Below are 22,722 nucleotides of genomic sequence, written 5' to 3'. Positions count from 1 at the left end.
ACCCCCTGTTTACACTTCAGTGACAAATGTCATACGATACCTGCTAATATTGTGTCGGACCTCCTTTTGCCAGACGTAATGCAGTAGCTCAATGAGGTATTGACTCAACAGTTCGCTGGAAGTCCCATGCAAAAATATTTTATCATGTTGCTTCTATAGCAGTCCATAACTGCCAAACTGTTTCCCCTGCAGGATTTTGTTCGTGAGTTGACTTCTCGGGTACGGCCCATAAATGTTCGATGGGACTGATGCCGGTACATCTGGGTGACGAAATCGTTCACTTGATTTGTCCAGAACGTTCATCAAAACAATCGTGAAGAATTGTGACCGGTGAAATGGCCCATGGACCTGTATAAAATTCCAACGTTCTTTGGGAACATTTAATTTCGTGAATGGCAGCAAATGCTCTCCAAGTAGACGCACGTTAATATTTCATACATGAATATATATATAGATAAGGCTTTCCGGCCAATAATCTTCGTCACCGCGGATGCACTCTGATGGCTCAAACACTTACGAGAATCGGTAGACTGGCTGCCGCGAGTAATGTGTATAGTGGGTACGGCCACTACAAACGTAGTGTGTGGACAGTAAGATGGCAGTGTGGGTGTCGTGGGGGGCGTCTCAGAGGTAAGTCCCTGCAGTCGCACTATCCTCTGTGTCCTCGATGGCTCAGTCCTACAGAGCGTCTGCCACGTTAGCGACAGTCTTTAAACCGCGAGGGGGCTTCGGTCTGAAGTAGGCTTGACTTCCCGAATGCAGAACGGGTCAGTAAACAGCTACGATACCAATCGATCGGCACTACTTAAGTAGTCTATACAAAGGTGTAAGAACAGTCTGCGAAATATGGAAACATAAACGACACTTAAACAGTGATAAGCAACGCATACAGCGGAAGGAGACCTCAGCGCTATCTAACAAGTGCTATCTTTCAAGTGTTTGAATTATCTGCGAGAATAAATTTTCAAAATACTTTCAGCCCGCCAGGCACAACGAACTCAGAGACATATGTAAGGTAGCAGCACAGCAGATCGAGAGAGGCGCAGATGTCGTTGGAATTAGGAATACGTAATTGCTATTTATTTTATCACTTCAACACTAATGAACTCTGAATCACATGCTAATATTTCATAAGTAATTATCATGCTGTATTTGGTAAGAGGAAGCCTACTGTAGGACTTTGATTTCACCAGGGAAGTGGGCGAAGCAAATCAGCTGCTGACAAACTGCATCCTCAGCTAGGTCAGCAGCCCGAGGTTGACAGGAATCTGTCAGGAATGTGTCATTCGCTGTACCCACCCGCAGCAGAAGTGACGTCATGCCGTGACGCTGACAGTGCTTTGGCTGCTTGGAGTCTGTTGCCTGTACACCCACTCCCCTCCCTCACACCTTCTCAATACAGCAAAGTTGGCAGTGTTCCTTGGTGAAGACAAGGACTGCACACAGATAGGTTCCAGCTTCAGTTCTTGATAATAAATAGCACAAAAGAGGGCAGTGCAGATGTCAGTGGCCAGGTGAAATGTATAAAATAAATGTATGTGTATAAAGGAATGTATAAATGTATAAATGAAATGTAAAAAATAAACCACAGGATAAATAACAGAAAGATAACAGTGACCCACAACTGTAATTCCGTTGTGGTTACCGATACAGTATATTTAATTTAGAACAGTAAAAAGTGCTCATCATAAAACTAATCGAATTACGTCGTGCAAACGTGCCGTTTAAAGGAACGTGGCATCTTCTCCCTGATGGTGTATGTTAATTTTCAACTTATTGAGTTTAAAAACAAATTAAGTTTCTTTTAAAATGCGTTATGGATTGACGCATAATGTTTGTCTCACGTTCCTATAGTCGAGAATTTATCGGCCACACAGACAGTATCGTTTCTAGGTCTGAAGAGGAGTTGGAGCAAATGACCAGAGCACTAAAGGAGCCTGCCAGGAAATTTGGGCTAAACATAAACAAAAAAGACCCAAGACAGAGTACCTCGTTATGATACGTGGTCAAAGCCAGACTGCTGGCCATCTAAAATCGATGCACGTGGGAGTACAGTCCTACAAGACAGTGCATCAATTTAAATACCTAGGGGAACTTTTCACTGACACCTTGTTACGTGATGCAGAGATTAATGCCACAATACAAGCAGGAAACCAATCTTATCACATCCTCGCAAAACGCGTTCGGTCCACATATCTCTTCAAGCAGTTAAAGATTCGAGTATACAGAACCTTGATCCAGCCTGTTGTTCTATATTGCTGTGAGACATGGAGTACCGGGACACAAGATTTCCATAAGCTCCTAATTTTTGAGAGAAAATTGTTTCAAAGATCTTCCGTCCAGTTCTGGATGCAGGCAAGGGAGAATGGGGGATCAGTCAATACTGACAGCTTGAGGAAGTATTCCAGCAGCCCAACATAGTGGGATCTGTGAAAGCTAAACGAATACAGTGGGCCGGCCATGTGTCCATAATGGAGGATTACAGATGGCCTCGGATGCTCCTGGCTTTCACACCTACAGGAAAGAGACCCCCAGGGAGACCCGAGAAGCGTTGGAGGGATGGCCTCCATGAATATTTCAACCAGACATCAATAGATTTGTACGGACGGCGGATAGCAGCAATGAACAGAATTCATGTAGCAGCGTATAGTCGACTGTGCCTGATCATGTAGAAGAAGAAGACAGAGAGTATCCCACTACGTAAATAATTCCCCACAGCTTTGTCCAGCACTCGCAATAAATCTACCGATCACTTTCAGAATTCAAAAAACTTTCTTTTGGACTGGTGGTATTTCGCATCGTGCAGCAATGTAGCACTGTTCGTACTGTCTTCATTGACTACTAATTTATTTAGGTATAATTTTGTCAAGAGTTATTAGGAACTCTACGCTTTTGAAACGGTACAGTAAGCTTTCAGAATTTTCCGAATGGTCTTTCTAAGGTAGGAAATTGTTGCTAATATTACTGTATCAGCTGCTACGTGAATTGATCCACGTGTCTTAATCACAGCGCGAGGTGTATTAAAGTACGAACTATCTCACTTCTCTTTAATATTATTAACCAATATTCCATGGATATCTTCACCTGCAGCCTAACTGTAGGATGAGATAACACGCCAAGACTTAATTGAAAACAACTCATATCCTATCGCCTTTGAAATACATGTATCGAATCTGTTAGGTTTGGTACCAAATATGAATAACAATTTCCTCAATTCTTGCTCACAACAGTCTGGAGTTGAATTACATTTTCAGTGTTAATTAGTCGCCTCATATTCTCCCCTGGGCTTCTGAGGAAAGCTTTTAAAAGTCTTCCTATTTCTGCTCCTTATCTTCAGGTACATACAACTTACTCAGAAATCCAAGAGCCAATAAATCTCACTGATATAATTTGTACAAAAAAGTGTTTGGTTTTAATTCACGAGATTAATTTTCGAGTCTCCTTCACGAATTTTTGTGTTTAATTTAACGATGGTACTTCAACGAACAATCACGTCTTCTGAGTGCTTCACATTTTCTTTTTGTCAGCAGTTTAATTGTCGCCACGTAACAGGACGGACGCCGGTCGAAACTGTACATATATTTTAGAAAAAACATGCAATTGCAGGGAATCATCTGCTCAATTTAGTATTAATTTTGCTCTTTACTTGGGGGATAGTAGAGAACAAGAGAATAATTACCTCATACAAACGCTGAAGAGAGTAATTTAGATGGTTCTGAATAAATCGTCATGTCATTGTTATACGGAACTAAACCACTAGGCCCGCGATCTTTATGTAGATACTCTGCTAGCTCTTGTACTCATGGATCAATACACTCTTGTCGCCCATAAGAAATGCGATACATAACAAAATTTAAACATTTATCTAAAATTTATTGAACAGTACAGGCAGATTCAAGTTATTTTTAAGTTAATGAAATAGTGCAAAAATTAAATAGAATACATTTTGGCTTTGTTCAGTCTGCAATATTTAATGTTCAAGAAATGCAACCACCTTTACTATATTCTGCCAGTCTTTAAGGAATATAATTTAGGCCTTTCATTTTAGATATAAGATTTAGATACATTTTAAGATTCGGACGAGAGTTCTATCAGTCCTACATAATTTGTACTAATGGCAAAGTGAACCTATAGGCAAGTTAAACTTTTACAATACATTCATAAGAACACCGAATAAATGCTGGTGTATGCATATTTAATAACATACTTTGTCTAACTGGGATGGTGCGAATCAGTGTGATGAATTCAGTGGGTGCTAAACAGCCATGGTGTCAGCATTTATATGCCACACACATTGCTCATCTTCCAGTACCAATTGCTGCGGAGAGTAACATTAGCAGTATATACCTATATATGTGAAAATAACATCAATTCAGGACTGGAATCCATAGGAACTGGAGATACTTTAGCCTCACATCCACACCGGGAAATGTACTGTTGAAGCCTATTAAACGACTGGTGCTTTGTTCTCTTTTCGCATCTACCACCTTCCTTTTATTCGGTCTTGTCACCCTGACACAAAGGGAACCACTTCATGTTCCCCTATTCTCTTGCTACAGTTCTATCGACCACGTAAGTGGACAGTAAACCACAAAGTATCTATGCCCTGATAGGAAACGTCAATATTCGGCTCAAAATATATCTTAAAATAATTATTAACAAATAAAGCTCAATTACCGGTAAAGCATATTTTATGAACAACTGAAAATTACTAATGATATAAAGATCTGGTTCAAATGGCTCTGAGCACTATGGAACTTTTAAGTCTAAGATCATCAGTCCACTAGAACTTAGAACTACTTAAACCTAGCAAACCTAAGGACAACACACACATCCATGCCCGAAGCAGGGTTCGAACCTGAGACCGTAGCGGACGCACTGCTCCTGACTGAAGTGCCTAGAACCGCTTGGCCCCAATGGCCGGCATAAAGATCTGGTTTTAACACTGTATGAATGACACGATCTTCAGGTTTGATCTTGCAAAGTTTATATGAAGGTTCCTGTTTGTTCAGATTTGCATTGAAGACGCGACATGTTTCAGCGTCTTTTTGTAGCCATTACGAACCGTGCGGCTCTCTTCCTGGTTGTGATTCAGTGGCAACGGGAAAGCAGAGTTATTGTCTTGAAAGAGAGGACAGAAATACGGACACACAAGAAACACATTAACACATCTGATACGCTGTAGATAAACAAATGGCATGCCGAGAGAGCTACCTGCCATCCATGGACGGTAAAAATAGAGGTACCGCGTGGATTTGCAGGGAATCGCGTACAGTTCTTCCAACAAAATAGTGTGAATCTCAGATAATGGTAATGGATGTGGACAGCGATCACGCCCCCTTCTCCGCATAGTAGATCACAAGTACTCAATAATATTGAGATCTGGTTATATGGAGACCAGGGCGATGCGAAGACTCATACTTGTGGCCACTAAACCAGCCCTCGAATATACGACCTGTGTGGAAAAGCGGCTGTCTACCTGGAAGATAGCAGCGCCATTTTGGAACACCCGTTGTACTATGAGGTGATCAAGATCAGGAAAAATTGTCACTTAAATGTTGACAGTAATCCCAGCTTGCAGAGACCAAGTGTCTGCCGGAATACCAAGATATTTCTGTCCCAAGCAATCCCGAACCCCTGCCATGTTTCGCTCTTGAGACGTGAACTCGGCCAACTAAATGTCTTTATTCCATTAGCTACATATGATAACATATTTTATGATTTCAGCACCACGTTTCCCTTTTATAGGCATTTGTTACTTGGTTTTGGATCCCAGCTCACTGGGTAACATACGGCTTATAAAGGTCAGATAGTGTTGTTTTAGTGCTTAGAGGGTTCGCCAGTGGGACATTTTGTTCTGCAGTGGCTTCTGCCGCTGTCGTCTTGCTTATTTTATTGCCAATCACCGTTCATCACGCTCATTCAAAACAGTTTTTCGTCCGTTCTGGTGCTTAAAGGATGACATCCTAAGCTTCCCCCGTGTGCGGTATGAATCTTCGATGGGAACCTATTAAATCAACAAACATTTCGGTTACACAATACGAGATGAAAAATTTTCCCACTTTCGAAAGCACTGGGCTTCTACTTAATGCACGCACAATTACACAGCACACTATTCAGACCGCCACTGAGATTTGCAACGCAATGACAACATTGCAAACATGCCGTTCGTGGTCAAATACAACAGTGCAAAATGCCGGTTTGGCTATCCGTGTTTGTGTTGAAGCATGCATTTCTGCCTTTGTTTCAATTTTTGTGCCGCCCATGCTGCTTGAACGTTCTTAGGGTTGCAGAGGTGACAACTAGATGATGCAAATGTTCTGAGGCAAGAAACAGGACTGTTCTCACACGAACCTGCCATTTTCAGAGAGCTAAACCGTTGCTCAAAACCACGTCAGGTGTGCCCATAAACACGATTTGCCATCCAGTGCAGACAAACTTTACATTTTCGATCAGGTGATGGTCACTAGCTATGATACGTGTTATGTGAACAGTTTTAACCGCGATGTCCTCAAGAGTATGGGAGGCTATCGTGTTCGTTTGCATAGAGACTGCCTGCTAAGTCCACATCAGAGGTTTTGGGAGGCAGCGAGAAACTGATGCTTTCATATACTGAGAGACCAGTTTAAATAAATTTTGTAATGACGTCATCATCAGCATCATCATCATTAAAGACTAATTATGCCTTTCAGCGTTCAATCTGGAACATAGTCCCCCATATAAATTTCCTCAATGATCCCCTATTCAGTGCTAACATTGGTGCCTCTTCTGATGTTAAACTGTTGTAACCACAGAAAAGCCAAGTCTTAATGCAGTGGTTCTCAGACGATACACCAGAAATCATACGGGGAGATAGAGTTAACAGGGGACGCCAGGCGTGTCAGAGGGGTCACAAAAGATAACGACGCAGCCAGATAGCCGAGGCGGCGGTCCAAGCGGCCAGGCAGCTGCGCGTGATAAGCAAGGAAGCAGACTCAGCTATTAAGATAAACAGGGCGCTCTGGGCAGGTCCCTTAATAAGCAATAACTTGCAGTATCAACACTCTTGGCTAGAGGGAGAAGTCTGGGAGCGGAGAGAGAAAGAAAGAGGGCCCTAGGTGGGGACCGCACTACGTCATGAGGAGCCAATGAAGGGCTCAGGACGCAGTGCGTGACCATATAGGGAGAGGCCCCTCTACCCCTGCACCCAGCTTCTGAAGAAAAGTACTGAAGTTAATACTAAAACAATCCCTAATAAGGAAAAGTTGCACTCGACGCTATGTCATGCCAAGCGCTGGCGGGGTTGAAGGGGAAGAGCTAACAAAACTCGGAGGCACGCCGCTCCGGGGATCTCTCTCTCTCTCGGGTTTAGGCAGCGACGGTAGTCAGCGTGAGTAGCAGCCGACTTGGGCTGAGGGCGGGCTGCAGGCAGACAGTTGGAGATAGTCGCCGATGAGCGTTTAGGCAGCGACCGCGGGACTCTGACGTAGGGTGCTAGTGTGGGCAGCAAAGTGCTGGAAAGTTCTATCAGGCAGCCAGAACGGTGGAAGTCAGTCACCGTCTCTGTAATGGGCTTGGCTATTCTGTAGGTACAATCACTACGCAGTTAGGGTGATCTGTATTCTTTATGAATAAATTAGAACTTTTATAAAGTCCATACGAGTTTACTTCTACCAACATCCTAGCCTTGTACCTTCACACCAGGGAATTTAGCATCTTAGCCAGATCAAAAGTCTCCCTCTCAATTAGGTCAACCGGCTAATTCCCGTTTACGAACCGTGTCGCTCAATCCCTCGCAAAACCCACGCTTGGGACGCGACATAAATAAAAGTTTTGGTGCCAGGTGTGGGGTACCACAAAGGCATATAGGCAAAAAGGAAATAGGAGCCAGTAGATTTTGCTACAGCGACTGTGGCAATTAGCAGGAAGTTGTGGCGACTCGCAACTTTCAGCATTAGTAGCCCCACTACGACAGAGTCCAGAGAAGTAGTCCTCGCGGGTGCAGGGCAACGCAGGATAGCGGCAGCACGACGCGGAGCGACGAGGCACAGAGGTGCCTAAGCAGCCAGCGTTCGAGACCGGGGGTCCGGGCCGAGCAGCGGCAGCAGCCGTAGCAGCGGCAGCCGAGGCGAGCGACGGGGTCGGCACAGCCCAGCAGAGCGGCGGCCGACGCATCGCGGCAGCGCGGAACATCGCGGGCATAGAGAGCACAGAGACAGCGCGGAGCAGCGCGGCACAACGCGGGACAACGCGGATCAGCGGAACAGACGGCGCACCACAAGAGAAGCGGTACATATAAAATTATATTAAGAATTTTGTATCTTGTATTGTAAAGTGCTAACATAGTTAAGTTGGTAAGATGGCCCAAACTAACGAAGTTCCGTCAGCCTCCAGTAGCGGTAAGATATCAGTGAAAGAAGCCTTGTGTATAGTTCCAAAAGTGTTCGAAGGAAATAAGAGAGATCTTAGGGAGTTTATTGAAAATGTAAACGCTGCATTTGAACTTGTGAAACCGGAGGAACACGAAACGTTACTGAAGTTTGTTAAAGCCAAAATAACCGGAGAGGCCAGATCGAGGCTGCAAGTAAGGGAACGCACGGGGACATGGCAGGAAGTAAAACATGTTCTAGAGGAAAATTGTGCGAGTAAGCGTACCATTGACTACTACGCGTGCAAGATATTTCAATCGAGACAGGGACAAGGAGAGCCAATTGCGACATGGGCAAGCCGAATAGATGAAATGCAAAGGGATTTCAGGGAAGCAGTAAGCAGAGTTACGGCTAGGGAGAACTTAAAGGGCGCAATAGAACTGGTTGATTCACTAGGAAGAGCATGCTTTATACAAGGGTTAAGCAATGATAGAATACAGACGATAGTAAGAAGTAGAGGCGATGAAATCACGCTAGCAGCGGCCGTGGAACTAGCATTGCAAGAAGAAAGTGCAATACTGTCAATGAAAGAGCGGGGACTAGCCCCAAGAGTAACTTTCAACCGGGGAAAGGAAACGGTGAAGAATACCAGAGATATTAGAGATTTGAAATGTTTCAATTGTGAATTGAGAGGGCACATGGCAAGCAAGTGTAGAAAGAATAGGCCAGAGGGAAGAGTACGGATAATGATGGGCAAAGAGTTTACGAATTTTTGTTACGGGTGCGACAAGCCAGGACATACAGACGAGGAATGCCGGGTAAGATTAAGAAAAATTCAGCCGATAGATACAAGAGACTTTAGAGGAAATCATAGGGAAGCTGATGGAGGGTTACGAGAGTGGAGGTGCCCACAATGTAATCTACCAGGGAACTGTGGAGTTCCGTGTACGAGGGTCAAAGACGTTGCTTGTTTCAAGTGTAAGCGGCCGGGACATTACGCGAAAGATTGTCACGCAGGGCCCTGGCACGCATGGAGAAAAGGCAGGGTGCCAGTATCGAGCAAAACCGGTAAAGTGGTGCAGGGAAACTAAGAGGCGGCAAGGCCGCACAGTCGGGCCTTGTTGCGATAGGTAAACCCTCAGTTAGGGTAATCGACTGTGCAACAGAAAATGACGTTTTGGTTTTATACTGCATAGAATTAAAAAGATATTTGAAGTTGCTAATAGACACTGGAGCACAGTTGTGTCTGCTCAAGAGAACGAGTATTCCGATAAATAGTACACTTGCAATTAATGAAGCGGAAAGGCTTCGGCTAAAAGGTGTAACCAGTGAGGCCGTCAGCACAATAGGTACGGTACAGGTACACTTAAGTGTGGACGGTTCTGAGCAAGTAGGGCAAAAATTTCACGTGTACGGGAGAGGATTAGATATTCCGTACGACGGACTGATAGGCAGAAATTTCTTGACAGAGCATAGAGTTAAGTTAGACTATGCAGGTAAAATAGTGAGACTAAAAGGGCGAGATATACCCTTAGTAGTAGAGGAAGAGCCAAAGGGACATGAGAACGAACAAGATTCAGAAGTAGGCGGGGAAATAGGGCCCCGAGAGGAAAAAATAATGTTATTAAAGGTGGAAGGAAATGTAAAAAGGGGAATCGAAAAGGAAATGATTATTCCTAGGCAGGAGATTGCACAAGTGGTACATGTACCTGAAGCGTTAGTAAAAGTGCGAAATGGGAAATGCATAGTAAGTGCATTAAACTTGTCAGAAGACAGAGTGCAGTTAGGAAACGTCAGGTTAATGACGGAAGAATTAGAAAAAGTAGGGAAAATACGCGAAGTAAAATGTTGTACTAATGTCATAGGAAAGACAGAAAGTCGTACTAGTGTGTTGCGAAGGCAATTAAGAATGGATCATTTGAACGCTGAAGAGAAAAGCGCTCTAGCAGAGGTTTGCGCGGAATATGGAGATGTATTTCATCTACCAGGGGACAACCTGTCCTATACTTCCGCAGTGAAGCACAGAATACCGATTGCACCGGAACACGCGGGAATGGTAGTAAACGCTAGACCGTACAGGATCCCGGAAGTGCAAAAGGAAGTGCTAAGGGAGCAAATAGAGCAGATGCTAAGAGATGACATAATTGTCGAGAGTAAGAGCGCTTGGAACGCACCGTTACTGTTAGTTCCAAAGAAGCTAGACGCTAGTGGCAAACAGAAATGGAGAATCGTAGTGGACTACAGACGATTAAATGATATCACTGTAGGCGATGCATTTCCACTACCGAATATCTCCGAGATACTGGATCAGTTAGGGCAAGCTAAGTACTTCTCGACGCTTGACCTCGCAAGCGGGTACCATCAAATATTGACGGACGAGAAGGACAGAGAGAAAACGGCATTTAGCTCAAACTATCAGCATTACGAATACAAACGAATGCCGATGGGACTGAAGGGAGCCCCAGGATGTTTTCAGAGACTGATGAATACAGTCTTGGCAGGTTTACAAGGAGTGAAATGCTTTGTATATCTAGACGACATAGTATGCTATGGGAAAAACCTGCAGGAGCATAACGAAAAGCTCCGGGAAGTATTTGACAGGTTGCGAGAGCACAATTTGAAGCTGCAACCAGACAAGTGTGAATTCCTGAGGAAGGAAGTAATCTTCCTAGGTCATTGCATCACTGACAAAGGAATATCACCAGATATGGCGAAGGTGGAGAAGGTGAAGTTCTTCCCACAGCCAAAGACAACTAAGGAACTAAAAGGGTTTCTCGGATTGATAGGTTACTACCGCCGTTTCATTGCTAACTTCAGCAAGATTGCGAAACCTCTCCATGAGCTCTTAAAAAAGGGAGTGGAGTACCGATGGAGCGAACTTCAGAACAATGCGTTCGAAGAACTAAAAGAGAAATTAATAAATCCTCCGTTACTTCAGTACCCTGACTTTACGAAACCGTTCATCATTACAACGGATGCGAGTAACGCAGCCTTGGGTGCAGTGTTATCGCAAGGTAAGAAGATTGGCGAAGACTTGCCCATCGCATATGCATCCAGAGCATTGAACAAAGCCGAACTAAATTATAGCACAACGGAAAAAGAGTTGTTGGCTATAGTTTACGCAGTAAAACAGTTCAGACCATATGTATATGGCAGAAAGTTCACTGTAGCGACACACCATAAGCCACTAACGTGGATATTTAGTGTCAAAGATCCGAGTTCGAGACTCCTGAAGTGGAGACTGAAACTCGAGGAGTATGATTATGAAGAAATATACAAGCCAGGAAAGTTAAATAGTAATGCGGATGCGCTGAGTAGAATAAGGCATGAAGGGAAGGAAGAGATAGATGCGAAGCAGAAGGTGGAGACAGAGATCTCGGCAGCAAAAGCAAATGGGGAAGAAAGTTCCGTAAACGTGCGGCAAGCACAAGTGTCGAGTGAAATAGAACAGGAAACGGATAGTGGTGAGGAAATTAGTCCCGAAGAAAAAGAAAATATACTAAAGGAAATGCATGACAATCCCTTGGGAGGTCACCAAGGAATGCACAGGACACTCGAAAGAATTAAAGCATACAAGCAGTGGCGCGGAATGAAGCGTGACATTGAAAATTACATTAGGAAATGCCCATCGTGTCAAAAGAATAAAAACACGCAAATGAAAACTAGGATGCCCTTAGAAATTACAGACACAGCAGAAACAGTATTCGGAAAGTGGGCGATGGATATAGTGGGTCCACTAGATGTATCTAATACAGGAAAAAGGTACATGTTAACATTCCAAGACGATCTGAGTAAATTTACCTTAGCAATCCCAATTGACAAACAAGATGCCGAAACAGTAGCTGAGGCATTTGTGGAAAACGTAGTATTAAGGTATGGAATCCCATCAGTATTATTAACAGATCAAGGGTCTAACTTTCTGAGTGATGTATTTAAAAGTGTATGTAAATTGTTGAAGGTAAAGCGTATAAATACTACAGCGTACCACCCTGAATCAAATGGTGCACTAGAAAGAAGTCATAGAACTATTGTAGAGTATCTCAGACACTTTGTAACAGGAGATCAAAGTTCTTGGGACAAATGGGTACCGTATGCAATTTTTGTGTTCAACACTACACCACACAGCAGCACAGGATACACACCATTTGAATTACTATACGGAAGAAAGGTTAACATACCAGGAGTACTGCAGCAAGAAACACAGCAGGTAAGTTACAATTATGAAATGTATGTAAATAAACTAAGAGCGAGAATGCAGGAAGCCCACAGAGTGGCCAGAGACTCGATTATAAGAAGTAAGAAAATCAGTAAGGAACAGTATGACATGAAACAAAATCCAAAAAACTTCAAGGTAGGAGATAAAGTATTACTGCACGATGAGTCGGTGAGACGGGGTAGATCTCGGAAATTAGATTCACAATGGAGAGGTCCATTTCAAGTAGTAAAAGTGGAAGGTCCTAACGTAGTAATAAAAGTTAAAAGAAATAAGGAAACAAAAGTACATGCCAACAGGCTGAAACAATTCTTTTAAATTTCAGGTATGGCACTCAAGTGGCAGGTCGTGAAATTCGTCATAGTGATAACAGCATACTACATCACTGCATCAGAGCATGCAACAAATGAGTACCAATTGACGCCATTTCCGAGTTCATCAGGACTATATTACGATAATAGAGGACAGGTAGAAATATACAGTACCACATGGAGAATAGTCACATACGTAAATCTAGATATAATAACACAAAGGTTTCAGAATGCAGAGAGGTATGGTAGGACAGCGGTACAAAGGTGCCGAGAAACACTAACACAATTAAATGTAGGATTAATAGAATGCAGGGTACTAGACCAACAAGTAACCCATCATGTGGAAAAAATCACAGGATTGCAACTTTTAGTACAGCAGCTAACGAAACACGAGACCAGAAGGAAGAGAGGAGTATTCAACTTCGTCGGGCAGGTAAGTAAAATACTGTTCGGGACGTTGGACGAAGCAGATGCAGCATACTATAAGGAAAGAATAGACGCTATGGAGAAAAACTCAGAAGGGTTGTTGAGGCTAACAAAGGAACAGGTGGCAGTGGTAAGAGCCACATTGGCGGGAGTAAACAGGACGGTATATACACTAGAGTCAAATGAGCACGTTCTGAAGACAGGCATGCAAAGACTAGAACGATTCATGAAGGAATACGTGAAGGAAACCGATATAGGGTTTAAACGTGTAGCGTCCTTCGCCACAGTAACAGAGCAAGTATTACAACTATCGGCAGTGTTTGGTCAGATCGAAGAGAAATACGAACAAATGATAAATGCCATTGTAAATGCTCAGAAAGGAATACTACAGCCTCATATAATTAATCCAGTCCAAATTGTAAAATACCTAAGTTTAATACGGGAAGAACTAAAAGATGTAAAGTTTCCTGTTCCTCTTACGGAGTCCTCAGGTTATCTATTGTTAAGAATAATTGATTTAGATGTTTTCATCTCGGGTAGCATACTAGGATATGTAATTAATATTCCATTAATAAATAATAACAATTTCAATTTGTATAGAGTACTCCCACTACCAAAAGAAATTCCAAACATGAAAGGTAAATATGTGTACATACAGCCAGGGAAAGAATTCTTACTAATAGATGAATCCAAAAGGCAGTACGCGAAACTTTCTGCGGAGGAACTAAAATGCAAGGAGCTAAGTAAAAATAGGAGACTGTGCAAACAAGCATTCGCCTTGCTGTCAACATTCGACCACGAAGAGTGCGAAGGCAAATTGTTGCAACCGGTAAGAGAAATTCCGGAAGATTGTGTGCGAAAAATAGTCGCACTGAATCAGAGCCTTTGGACTCATCTAAACAGTAACGAATGGCTATATGTAGCACCGAAGGAAGAAGGCTTAACAGTATTGTGTGGAAGGGAACCACCAAAGGACCTAGTAATAAAAGTGGTAGGAAAAATTAGTTTTTACAGTAAATGTAAGGGGTATGGCACTAGAGTGTTCATACAAACAGATAGAGTGATTCAGAGTAATGTGACGAAGAAAGACATAGTTCCGCAGATCAATCTAGAATTCGATTGTTGCGTGGTAAACAAGGAAAAAAGGAATGTCTCAACGTTAGCATTAGATTTGCCATTGGACCAGGTAATAACACAGTTAGACGACTTGAAAGTCGCAGGAAAAAGACTGGATGATGTCCAGAAGATGGTAGAGAGACAAGAGGAGGAAATGAAGTACTCCAGGTACTTCACACATTACTCCATAACTACGTATGTAGCCATATCAATAGTTATTCTAATCATAATAACATGCTGTTGTAAAAACTGTAAATGTTGTAAAGACTGTTTTAAAAGTATATGGAAATATTTTGAAGACAGTGATTGTTGTGGAAAAGTATGTATAAGAAATACCATAGTGAACCAATACCCAGAGACTAGTTCAGCTAGAAGACACAGTAATAAAGAAACTGAAGAGATAGTAATTTATGAAAGATGTGGAAAAGACCAAGGTGATACGGTCGCTTTCAGAAACAGACGTTAAATAACTGTATTTGAAATGTGTAATTGAAATGTAACTGTATTTGAAATGTGTAATTGAAATGTAACTGTATTTGAAATGTAATTCTAATTGAAATGTGAATGTATGTATCAATGAAAGTGTCTTTTGATTTTAATGCAAATGCTTTTGACATAACTGAATGTTAGGCATGTATAATGTAATTGTATTATTGTGTGTTTAATGAATTTGACTTTACTAAATGAAAATGAAAAATATAACATATCAGATGCTAATGTAATAAACAAATCTGTAAAGCATGTGATGGAAAAAAAATAAAAGAGTCACAATTGACGCTACTCTGAGGAGTAACGCCAATTTCCCTGGCGGGGGAGGTGTTGTAGCCGCAGAAAAGCCAAGTCTAAATGCAGTTGTTCTCAGACGATACACCAGAAATCATACGGGGAGATAGAGTTAACAGGGGACGCCAGGCGTGTCAGAGGGGTCACAAGAGATAACGACGCAGCCAGATAGCCGAGGCGGCGGTCCAAGCGGCCAGGCAGCTGCGCGTGATAAGCAAGGAAGCAGACTCAGCTATTAAGATAAACAGGGCGCTCTGGGCAGGTCCCTTAATAAGCAATAACTTGCAGTATCAACACTCTTGGCTAGAGGGAGAAGTCTGGGAGCGGAGAGAGAAAGAAAGAGGGCCCTAGGTGGGGACCGCACTACGTCATGAGGAGCCAATGAAGGGCTCAGGACGCAGTGCGTGACCATATAGGGAGAGGCCCCTCTACCCCTGCACCCAGCTTCTGAAGAAAAGTACTGAAGTTAATACTAAAACAATCCCTAATAAGGAAAAGTTGCACTCGACGCTACGTCATGCCAAGCGCTGGCGGGGTCGAAGGGGAAGAGCTAACAAAACTCGGAGGCACGCCGCTCCGGAGATCTCTCTCTCTCTCGGGTTTAGGCAGCGACGGTAGTCAGCGTGAGTAGCAGCCGACTTGGGCTGAGGGCGGGCTGCAGGCAGACAGTTGGAGATAGTCGCCGATGAGCGTTTAGGCAGCGACCGCGGAACTCTGACGTAGGGTGCTAGTGTGGGCAGCAAAGTGCTGGAAAGTTCTATCAGGCAGCCAGAACGGTGGAAGTCAGTCACCGTCTCTGTAATGGGCTTGGCTATTCTGTAGGTACAATCACTACGCAGTTAGAGTGATCTGTATTCTTTATGAATAAATTAGAACTTTTATAACGTCCATACGAGTTTACTTCTACCAACATCCTAGCCTTGTACCTTCACACCAGGGAATTTAACATCTTAGCCAGATCAAAAGTCTCCCTCTCAATTAGGTCAACCGGCTAATTCCCGTTTACGAACCGTGTCGCTCAATCCCTCGCAAAACCCACGCTTGGGACGCGACAAAACCTATTACTTCAAAATCATTCTTAACCGAATCCAAGTACCTTCTCCTTGGTCTACCTCGATTTATCCTACCCTCTATTGATGAAGCCATGAGTCTCTTGGAACCTTGCTTCTCCCATGCGTGTAACATGACCCCACCATCTAAGCCTGTTCGCCCTGACCGCTACATCTTTAGAGTTCATTCCCAGTTTTTCTTTGATTTCCTCATTGTGGACACCCTCCTGCCATTGTTCCCATCTACTAGTACCTGCAATCATCTTAGCTATTTTCATATCCGTGACCTCAACCTTGTTGATAAGGTAACCTGAATCCACCCAGCTTTCGCTCCCATACAACAAAGTTGGTCGAAAGATTGAACGGTGCACAGATAACTTGGTCTTGGCACTGACTTCCTTCTTGCAGAAGAGAGTAGATCGTAGCTGAGCGCTCACTGCATTAGCTTTGCTACACCTCGCTTCCAGTTCTTTCACTATGTTGCCATCCTGTGAGAATATGCATCCTAAGTACTTGAAACCGTCTACCTGTTCTAACTTTGTTCCTCTTACTTGGCACTCAATCCGTTTATATCTCTTTCCCACTGACATTACGTTTGTTTTGGAGATTCTAATCTTCATACCATAGTCCTTACATTTCTGATCTAGCTCTGAAATATTACTTTGCAAACTTTCAATAGAATGTGCCATCACAACTAAGTCATCTGCATATGCGAGACTGCTTATTTTATGTTCACCTATCTTAATCTCACCCGGCCAGTCTATTGTTTCCAACATATGATCCATAAATAATATGAACAACAGTGGGGACAGGTTGCAGCCTTGTCTTACCCCTGAAACTACTCTGGACCATGGACTCAATTTACCGTCAACTCTAACTGCTGCCTGACTATCCATGTAAAGACCTTTAATTGCTTGCAAGAGTTTGCCTCCTATTCCATAATTTCTTCCTCCTAGGAACCCGCTCATATGTCTTTTCTAGATCTATAAAACATAGATACAATTACCTGTTCCACTCGTAACACTTCTCCATTATTTGCCGTAAGCTAAAGATCTGGTCCTGACAACCTCTAAGATGCTAAACTCACACTAATTTTCATCCAATTTGTCCTCAACTAATACTGGCACTTTCCTTTCAACATACCTGAGAAGATTTTACCCACAACGCTGAGCAAAGAGATACCTCTGCAGCTGTTTCAAACTTTTCTGTTTCCATGTTTAAAGATTGGTGTAATTACTGCTTTTTTGTTTATTTTTTTTTTAATTTGGGCCTCCTACCTCCCCTATAGCCCTACCTTGTCCTCTCCAAAAATTCCCGCCATCCTCTGGTGTCGACGCAGCACGTAAAACAGCGTGCTGTGAGTAGCAAGACTTATTGACATAAACCGAAATAAAAGCGGAGACAGACTCTGCAATGCCTCCGGCGGCGACGACACTATTCAGAAAACACACCTCCCTCTGCAGGTGTAAAGCAAGTGATGACGTTAGAAACTAAAGAGAAAGGAGTAAATAAAGGCAGAAATGAATGCAAAAGAAAATACATGGACGGCAGCTCACTGAAATGAAAACGGAATTGGCGAGATAGTCCCATCGTCTATAAAATGAACGGAAGAATAAACCTCGAAGACAGATTACGTGTTTTCCAATGGTCCAAGAATATCGCATACAAAGTGTACACATTGTCCATGTTACCAATTTCCATAGTATCAGTATCGTCGAATAATCTAAGCTAACGATGCCCAGAAGGCCAATGTCAAAACCCGGGTATAGGCAAGTCGAGGGTAGTTGGAAAATCCGAGTGGCAGAAGATTCAGGGCTAAACCCAGGCAATTCCTGTATGAGGTGCCTTAGTCAGCCAGGAACACCCTTTGGTAACCATGAACCATCGCCACCTTTAGGAATCTTGCGAAAGTAGTGGTATAGTTCCGGTCAGATTCCGCCAGGCGATGCTGGCTCCAAATGTAGTCCATAAAAGAGACAGCATCGGTGAGGCAAAGGTCATATATCGTGAAAATGGTGTGGCCCAAAAGCGACACCATTGCGTTACGTCGTGTTCGGGGGTTGGCCTGGATGTCAGGGGTGAGGAACCAGTCGATGAACACACTGTCCGGTGTAGTCCCACCGGTCAGCGCTAAAAGCAAACGTGCAAGGTGCCACACTTCTGTGACGTAGGGGCATAAGAGGAGATGCTCCCTGCTGTCGACGTCACCACAACGGCCGCAAGCAGCCGAGGGCCGCAGGCGGATGGCCGCCAGGCGATGATTAGTGGCTATTAAATTGTTGACGACGCGATACCATAGCGAAGAAACGGCCGTGCGAAGGGCTGGGTGGTTAATATTGGTCCAAGCTTGGCGCCAGATGACCGACGGTCGGCTGTCCTCCAATTTACGTGGCGAGGGCTGGCCTCGAAGTGCCTGGTACAGGCGCTTCGACGTGCGCGCCAGTGGCCACCGTTAGGACGTAACTCTGATTGAGGTGATAGTCCTTGACCGTCGTCATCCGGAACGGAATGTGCGTCAGACAGACTGGTGCACGCGCCGATGGCGGGCGACAACGGTCGAAAAGCACCGCCGTCGTCCCACCTGGGTCAATCTACGCAGAGTGGCGATACGGTGAATCAGGAGGGCCGCACATTTGCGGGGAAAGTCAACGAGCCCAAGGCCACCGTCGACCTTTGGCAGTGTACAAGTCTGCGCATCTACTTTGAAGAGTGCATGCCGCCACAATAGCCAATATACTGTTTGCGAGATGGCCCTGCCGGTTTGCTTCGGTAGTGTAAGTAGTTGTGCGACATACCGTGCCCGTGATAGGACGTAAGTATTAATCGGTTGGATACGTTGATGGAGATCGAGTCGTCGATCAGCGTGACTCACGCAAAGGCCTCTGATGCGGGTGAGAATTCGCCGCCACGTGACTGTCAACATGCGCTGTGGACAGGCAGTCACCTCAAGGCCCAAGATGCGTTGTTCCCCTACAATCCGGTACCATGGGCGTTCGATGGTCAATGATCGGGGTCCTAGCGGGATGAGCACCGTTTTGTTGGAATCTAACATAGCACCGGATGCTCGTTCATAAACGTTGAGGACACGGCGCACTGAATCGATGTCCCTGGCGTTCGCTACAAACACACCGACATCATCGGCGTATGCCGCACTGCGGAAGGTGACGCCTGGGAAAGCGACACCGTCGACCATCCGTCCGATGTCAGGCAGCATGGGGTCCAGTGCTAAAGCGTACAAATACATCGACAAGGGACACCCTTGGCGAACTGAGCGTCTGACGGGAATTGGTCGCGATCTGCAGCCGTTCACAACGATTGTGGAATTCGCTCCATCCAAGGAATGCCGGATGACTCTTATGAAACGCTCCCCGAAACCCATCCGCGACATAACGGCCAGCAGGTATAGATGGGAGACCCTATCGAAGGCACCGGCGAAATCTAATGAAAGAATTGCAGCCGGAGTTTGAGCGTCGGCGGTGAGTAAGACAGCATCACGGTATATCGAAGCGGCGGTAAAGATGGAGCGATTCGAAACGCCACATGATTGAGTGGTACAAAGTGTCTTATTCATGACCTGTTTGAGACGTGAAGCAACGCTTCGCGCCACCAACTTATAGTCAGTGTTAAGAACGGTGATGGGGCGTAGGTCTTGAGCCCGACAGTGACCTGTGACCTTCGGAATAAGGACAATACGCCCAGCTAGAAATTCGGCGGGTAGCTCGCAACCAGCAAAAATTTCCTCGCACATTTGGCAGAAGCGGTCTCCTAACAGAACCCAAAATTGCTGGTAAAACTCATAAGGAAGACCGTCGGGGTCAGGTGATTATAGTCGTGGACAGGCACGGAGGACAGATGGGAGGTCAGCGAGTGTGACTGGCTCAGTCAAACGGTCGCGGTCTCGACCATCCAATGAAGTCGGGACCCCACCGATGAGCGCTCGTTGGGCGGCGATGTCTACCTCAACATCCTGGAAGAGGTGTGTAAAATGGTCTGTGAGGTGGTTGAGGACTTCACGATGGTCTGTGAGGTGCGTACCATCGGCTGCTTTAAGGCGTAGAATGGCGTTCTTCTTGGCATGATACCGTTCAGAGGCGAGGTGATAGATGGATGGCCTCTCGCCCGCAATCAGGGATGCGGAACGACACCTCACCACCATCCCCTCTGCCTTCTCCCGAGAGAAGCGAAGGATTGTCGCTTTATTTTTGTTGATGCGCATGCGTAGCTGGTCATACCTGTCAGCAGGAAGGGTTAGTGCATCATTGAGACATTGTTGATAGAAGTCTAGTGTGCTACACTTCCAGTGTGCGACCTCGCGACTGTGCTGCTGGATAACACGTCGCAGTCGCGGCTTCGCACAGCGGAGCCACCAAAGTACAGTGGTAGAGTACTTCGATGCAGTAGCGATGCAATCCCGCCATGTTTTCGTGACAAGAGTGCGAAGTTCACTCGTTGGAAGATGTGTATTCATCTTCCAATAGGTGCCCCGAGGAACCGGGGTTGGACCCATGATAAGCAAAGAGCAAGAGTATGCACAGTGGTCACTAAAGGCCATAGGAATGACTTGGACGGCACAAAGGGCAGAGATCAAATCAGCAGAGACATAAACACGATCAATACGGCTTGCCCCAGTGGGGTAGATGTGAGTAAAGTGTGTGTAGGCGGGATGAAAGTGGCTCCATGTATCATTAAGGTCAGCCGCCCGAAGGAGGAAAGAGAGAGCTTCACACCTCATAGGCGTCGGGACCTGATCAGCATCGGATACCACACAGTTGAAATCTCCACCAAACACGATAAGACGACGAGCAGTCAAGAAAGGGGTGATATCTGACGTAAAAAGGGACGTTCTGGCATGGCTGTGATTAGCTCCTGAAGGAGCGTAGACGTTAATAAAATGGACATCCCGAATGATGCATGCAAGAACGCGACCATTGGGTAGTTTTGTAACATCGGATGGAGTTAACTCCGATCGGTAGAGCAAAGCAGTGCCCCGCTTGGCGTCCGGGTCGATGTTATATAGCGCCTCATAACCAACCAGGTCAGAGAAAAAGAGGGCACAAACCTCCTGGAGAAAAACCACATCAAATGCACCTAGGCGCAAAAAGTACTTTTGGGAGCGTAATTTTACTGGCTTGGAGATGGAGTTGATATTGACCGTTAAAAGGGAGAGGGCTCCCGGCTGACGGTCAATTGCAGGCATAAGAAAGCAACACAGAGAAAGTAGCGTCAGAAGAGGTCATGGTCGTAGGTAAGTAGGTGTGTATATATCGAGACTGTAACCCTGCGACATGACTCCCGATGTTAAAGACAAATACCAGACAGCTCATGTGGGAACGAGCCCACTCAATCACGCATTTCGTCTTCTTCATCGTCAGCCCAGTTCAGCCCTCTCCCGCCATCGACGGGATAGTCCGAATGGGGTGGCGCAGACGGCTCGATCGCAGCGGAATGTGAGAGGGTGCGAGTGCGCTGCGGCGGCTGTTCGCTACCCTGTTCGTTTTTATGCTTTGCGGGGACTGCTCCCCGATCTCGTGATGAAGTAATAAGCGCCTCTAATTGGCGAGCAGTTTTCCGCATACCATCAGAGCGGTCAGCGGAAACAGAGCGTGTAACTGAAGAGGCCTGAGATTCAGCCTCACTGCTGCTCTCGGGAGGGGGACATATGGCGCCCTCCTCCTCCGCCTGCTGTTCTTGGCTCGCCTTCTTGCGCCTGTGACGACGCCGGGGGGACTTGGCGTCCGCACGGTCATCTGCCGGTGGGGGTGGCGGAGGAAGAACAACCTCCATACGATCCACAGTGTCCATACCACCGGCCATAGCAGGTGCACTAGGTGCCGCCGTCGGTACCGCCACTGCGGGCGTCGGGTCCGAAATAATCTCAAGAGGGCTGTCAACGGGGGCAGTAGGTGTCGTATTCACCACTCCTGACGGACCCGGAGTCGATTCGTCAGTTCTGTCAGCGGTCCGGTGGGCAGCACGCGCCGCTATCTCGCTGAGAAGAGGTACAAGGGTGTCTCCTCCAGGGCGTTCCCGCGGCAGTTGCACAGGGCGCCTGCGCGGGCATTCCACGCGCACGTGCTCCGTAGACTGACAGGGGGAGCATGTCTGTGGTTGCCCTATATAGGTAACCTGTGCCCTTGTACTGGCGATGTTTAAGTAGGACGGTATGTGCTGGCGGAGGTCCATGCGAACACTTCGGACTCTGCTGTTGCCCTGGAAACGGTAGGCACTGCCCCACTTTCCATTCGTGATGCTAAGCACCTTGCCGTACCGCGACAGGACACGGCCGATTACTTCATTGGGACACTCAGGGGGTTCGTTAAATAGCCGCACAGTCCGTATCCCAAAGCCAGATGGCACTACATGCACTGTTCCGACTGTTCCATCGAAGTAGCGGAACGGGCGTTCGCCCGCGAGTGCCGGCCATACTTTCCGTATTTCTCTTGGTCGAGGAATTTCACGAATAACGAGAATAGTAC

The 22,722-nt window shown here is 45.4% G+C and overlaps 1 protein-coding gene across 1 annotated transcript in view; it reads left to right on the top strand.

Annotated features, from left to right (window-relative positions):
• The window catches only part of LOC126298652 (uncharacterized), a 107,218-nt gene extending 88,244 nt beyond the window's left edge, over positions 1-18,974 (top strand). Inside the window, exons 2-3 of the mRNA XM_049990106.1 lie at positions 13,137-13,955; positions 18,770-18,974. Of these exons, the coding sequence (XP_049846063.1) occupies positions 13,137-13,955; positions 18,770-18,974 (1,024 nt within the window). The remainder of the gene's footprint in view (positions 1-13,136; positions 13,956-18,769) is intronic.
• Positions 18,975-22,722: the final 3,748 nt, after the last annotated feature.

This window comes from Schistocerca gregaria, chromosome 1, assembly GCF_023897955.1.
Source record: "Schistocerca gregaria isolate iqSchGreg1 chromosome 1, iqSchGreg1.2, whole genome shotgun sequence".
Taxonomy (NCBI): domain Eukaryota; kingdom Metazoa; phylum Arthropoda; class Insecta; order Orthoptera; family Acrididae; genus Schistocerca; species Schistocerca gregaria.
This window is presented reverse-complemented; position numbering and strand designations above follow the sequence as displayed.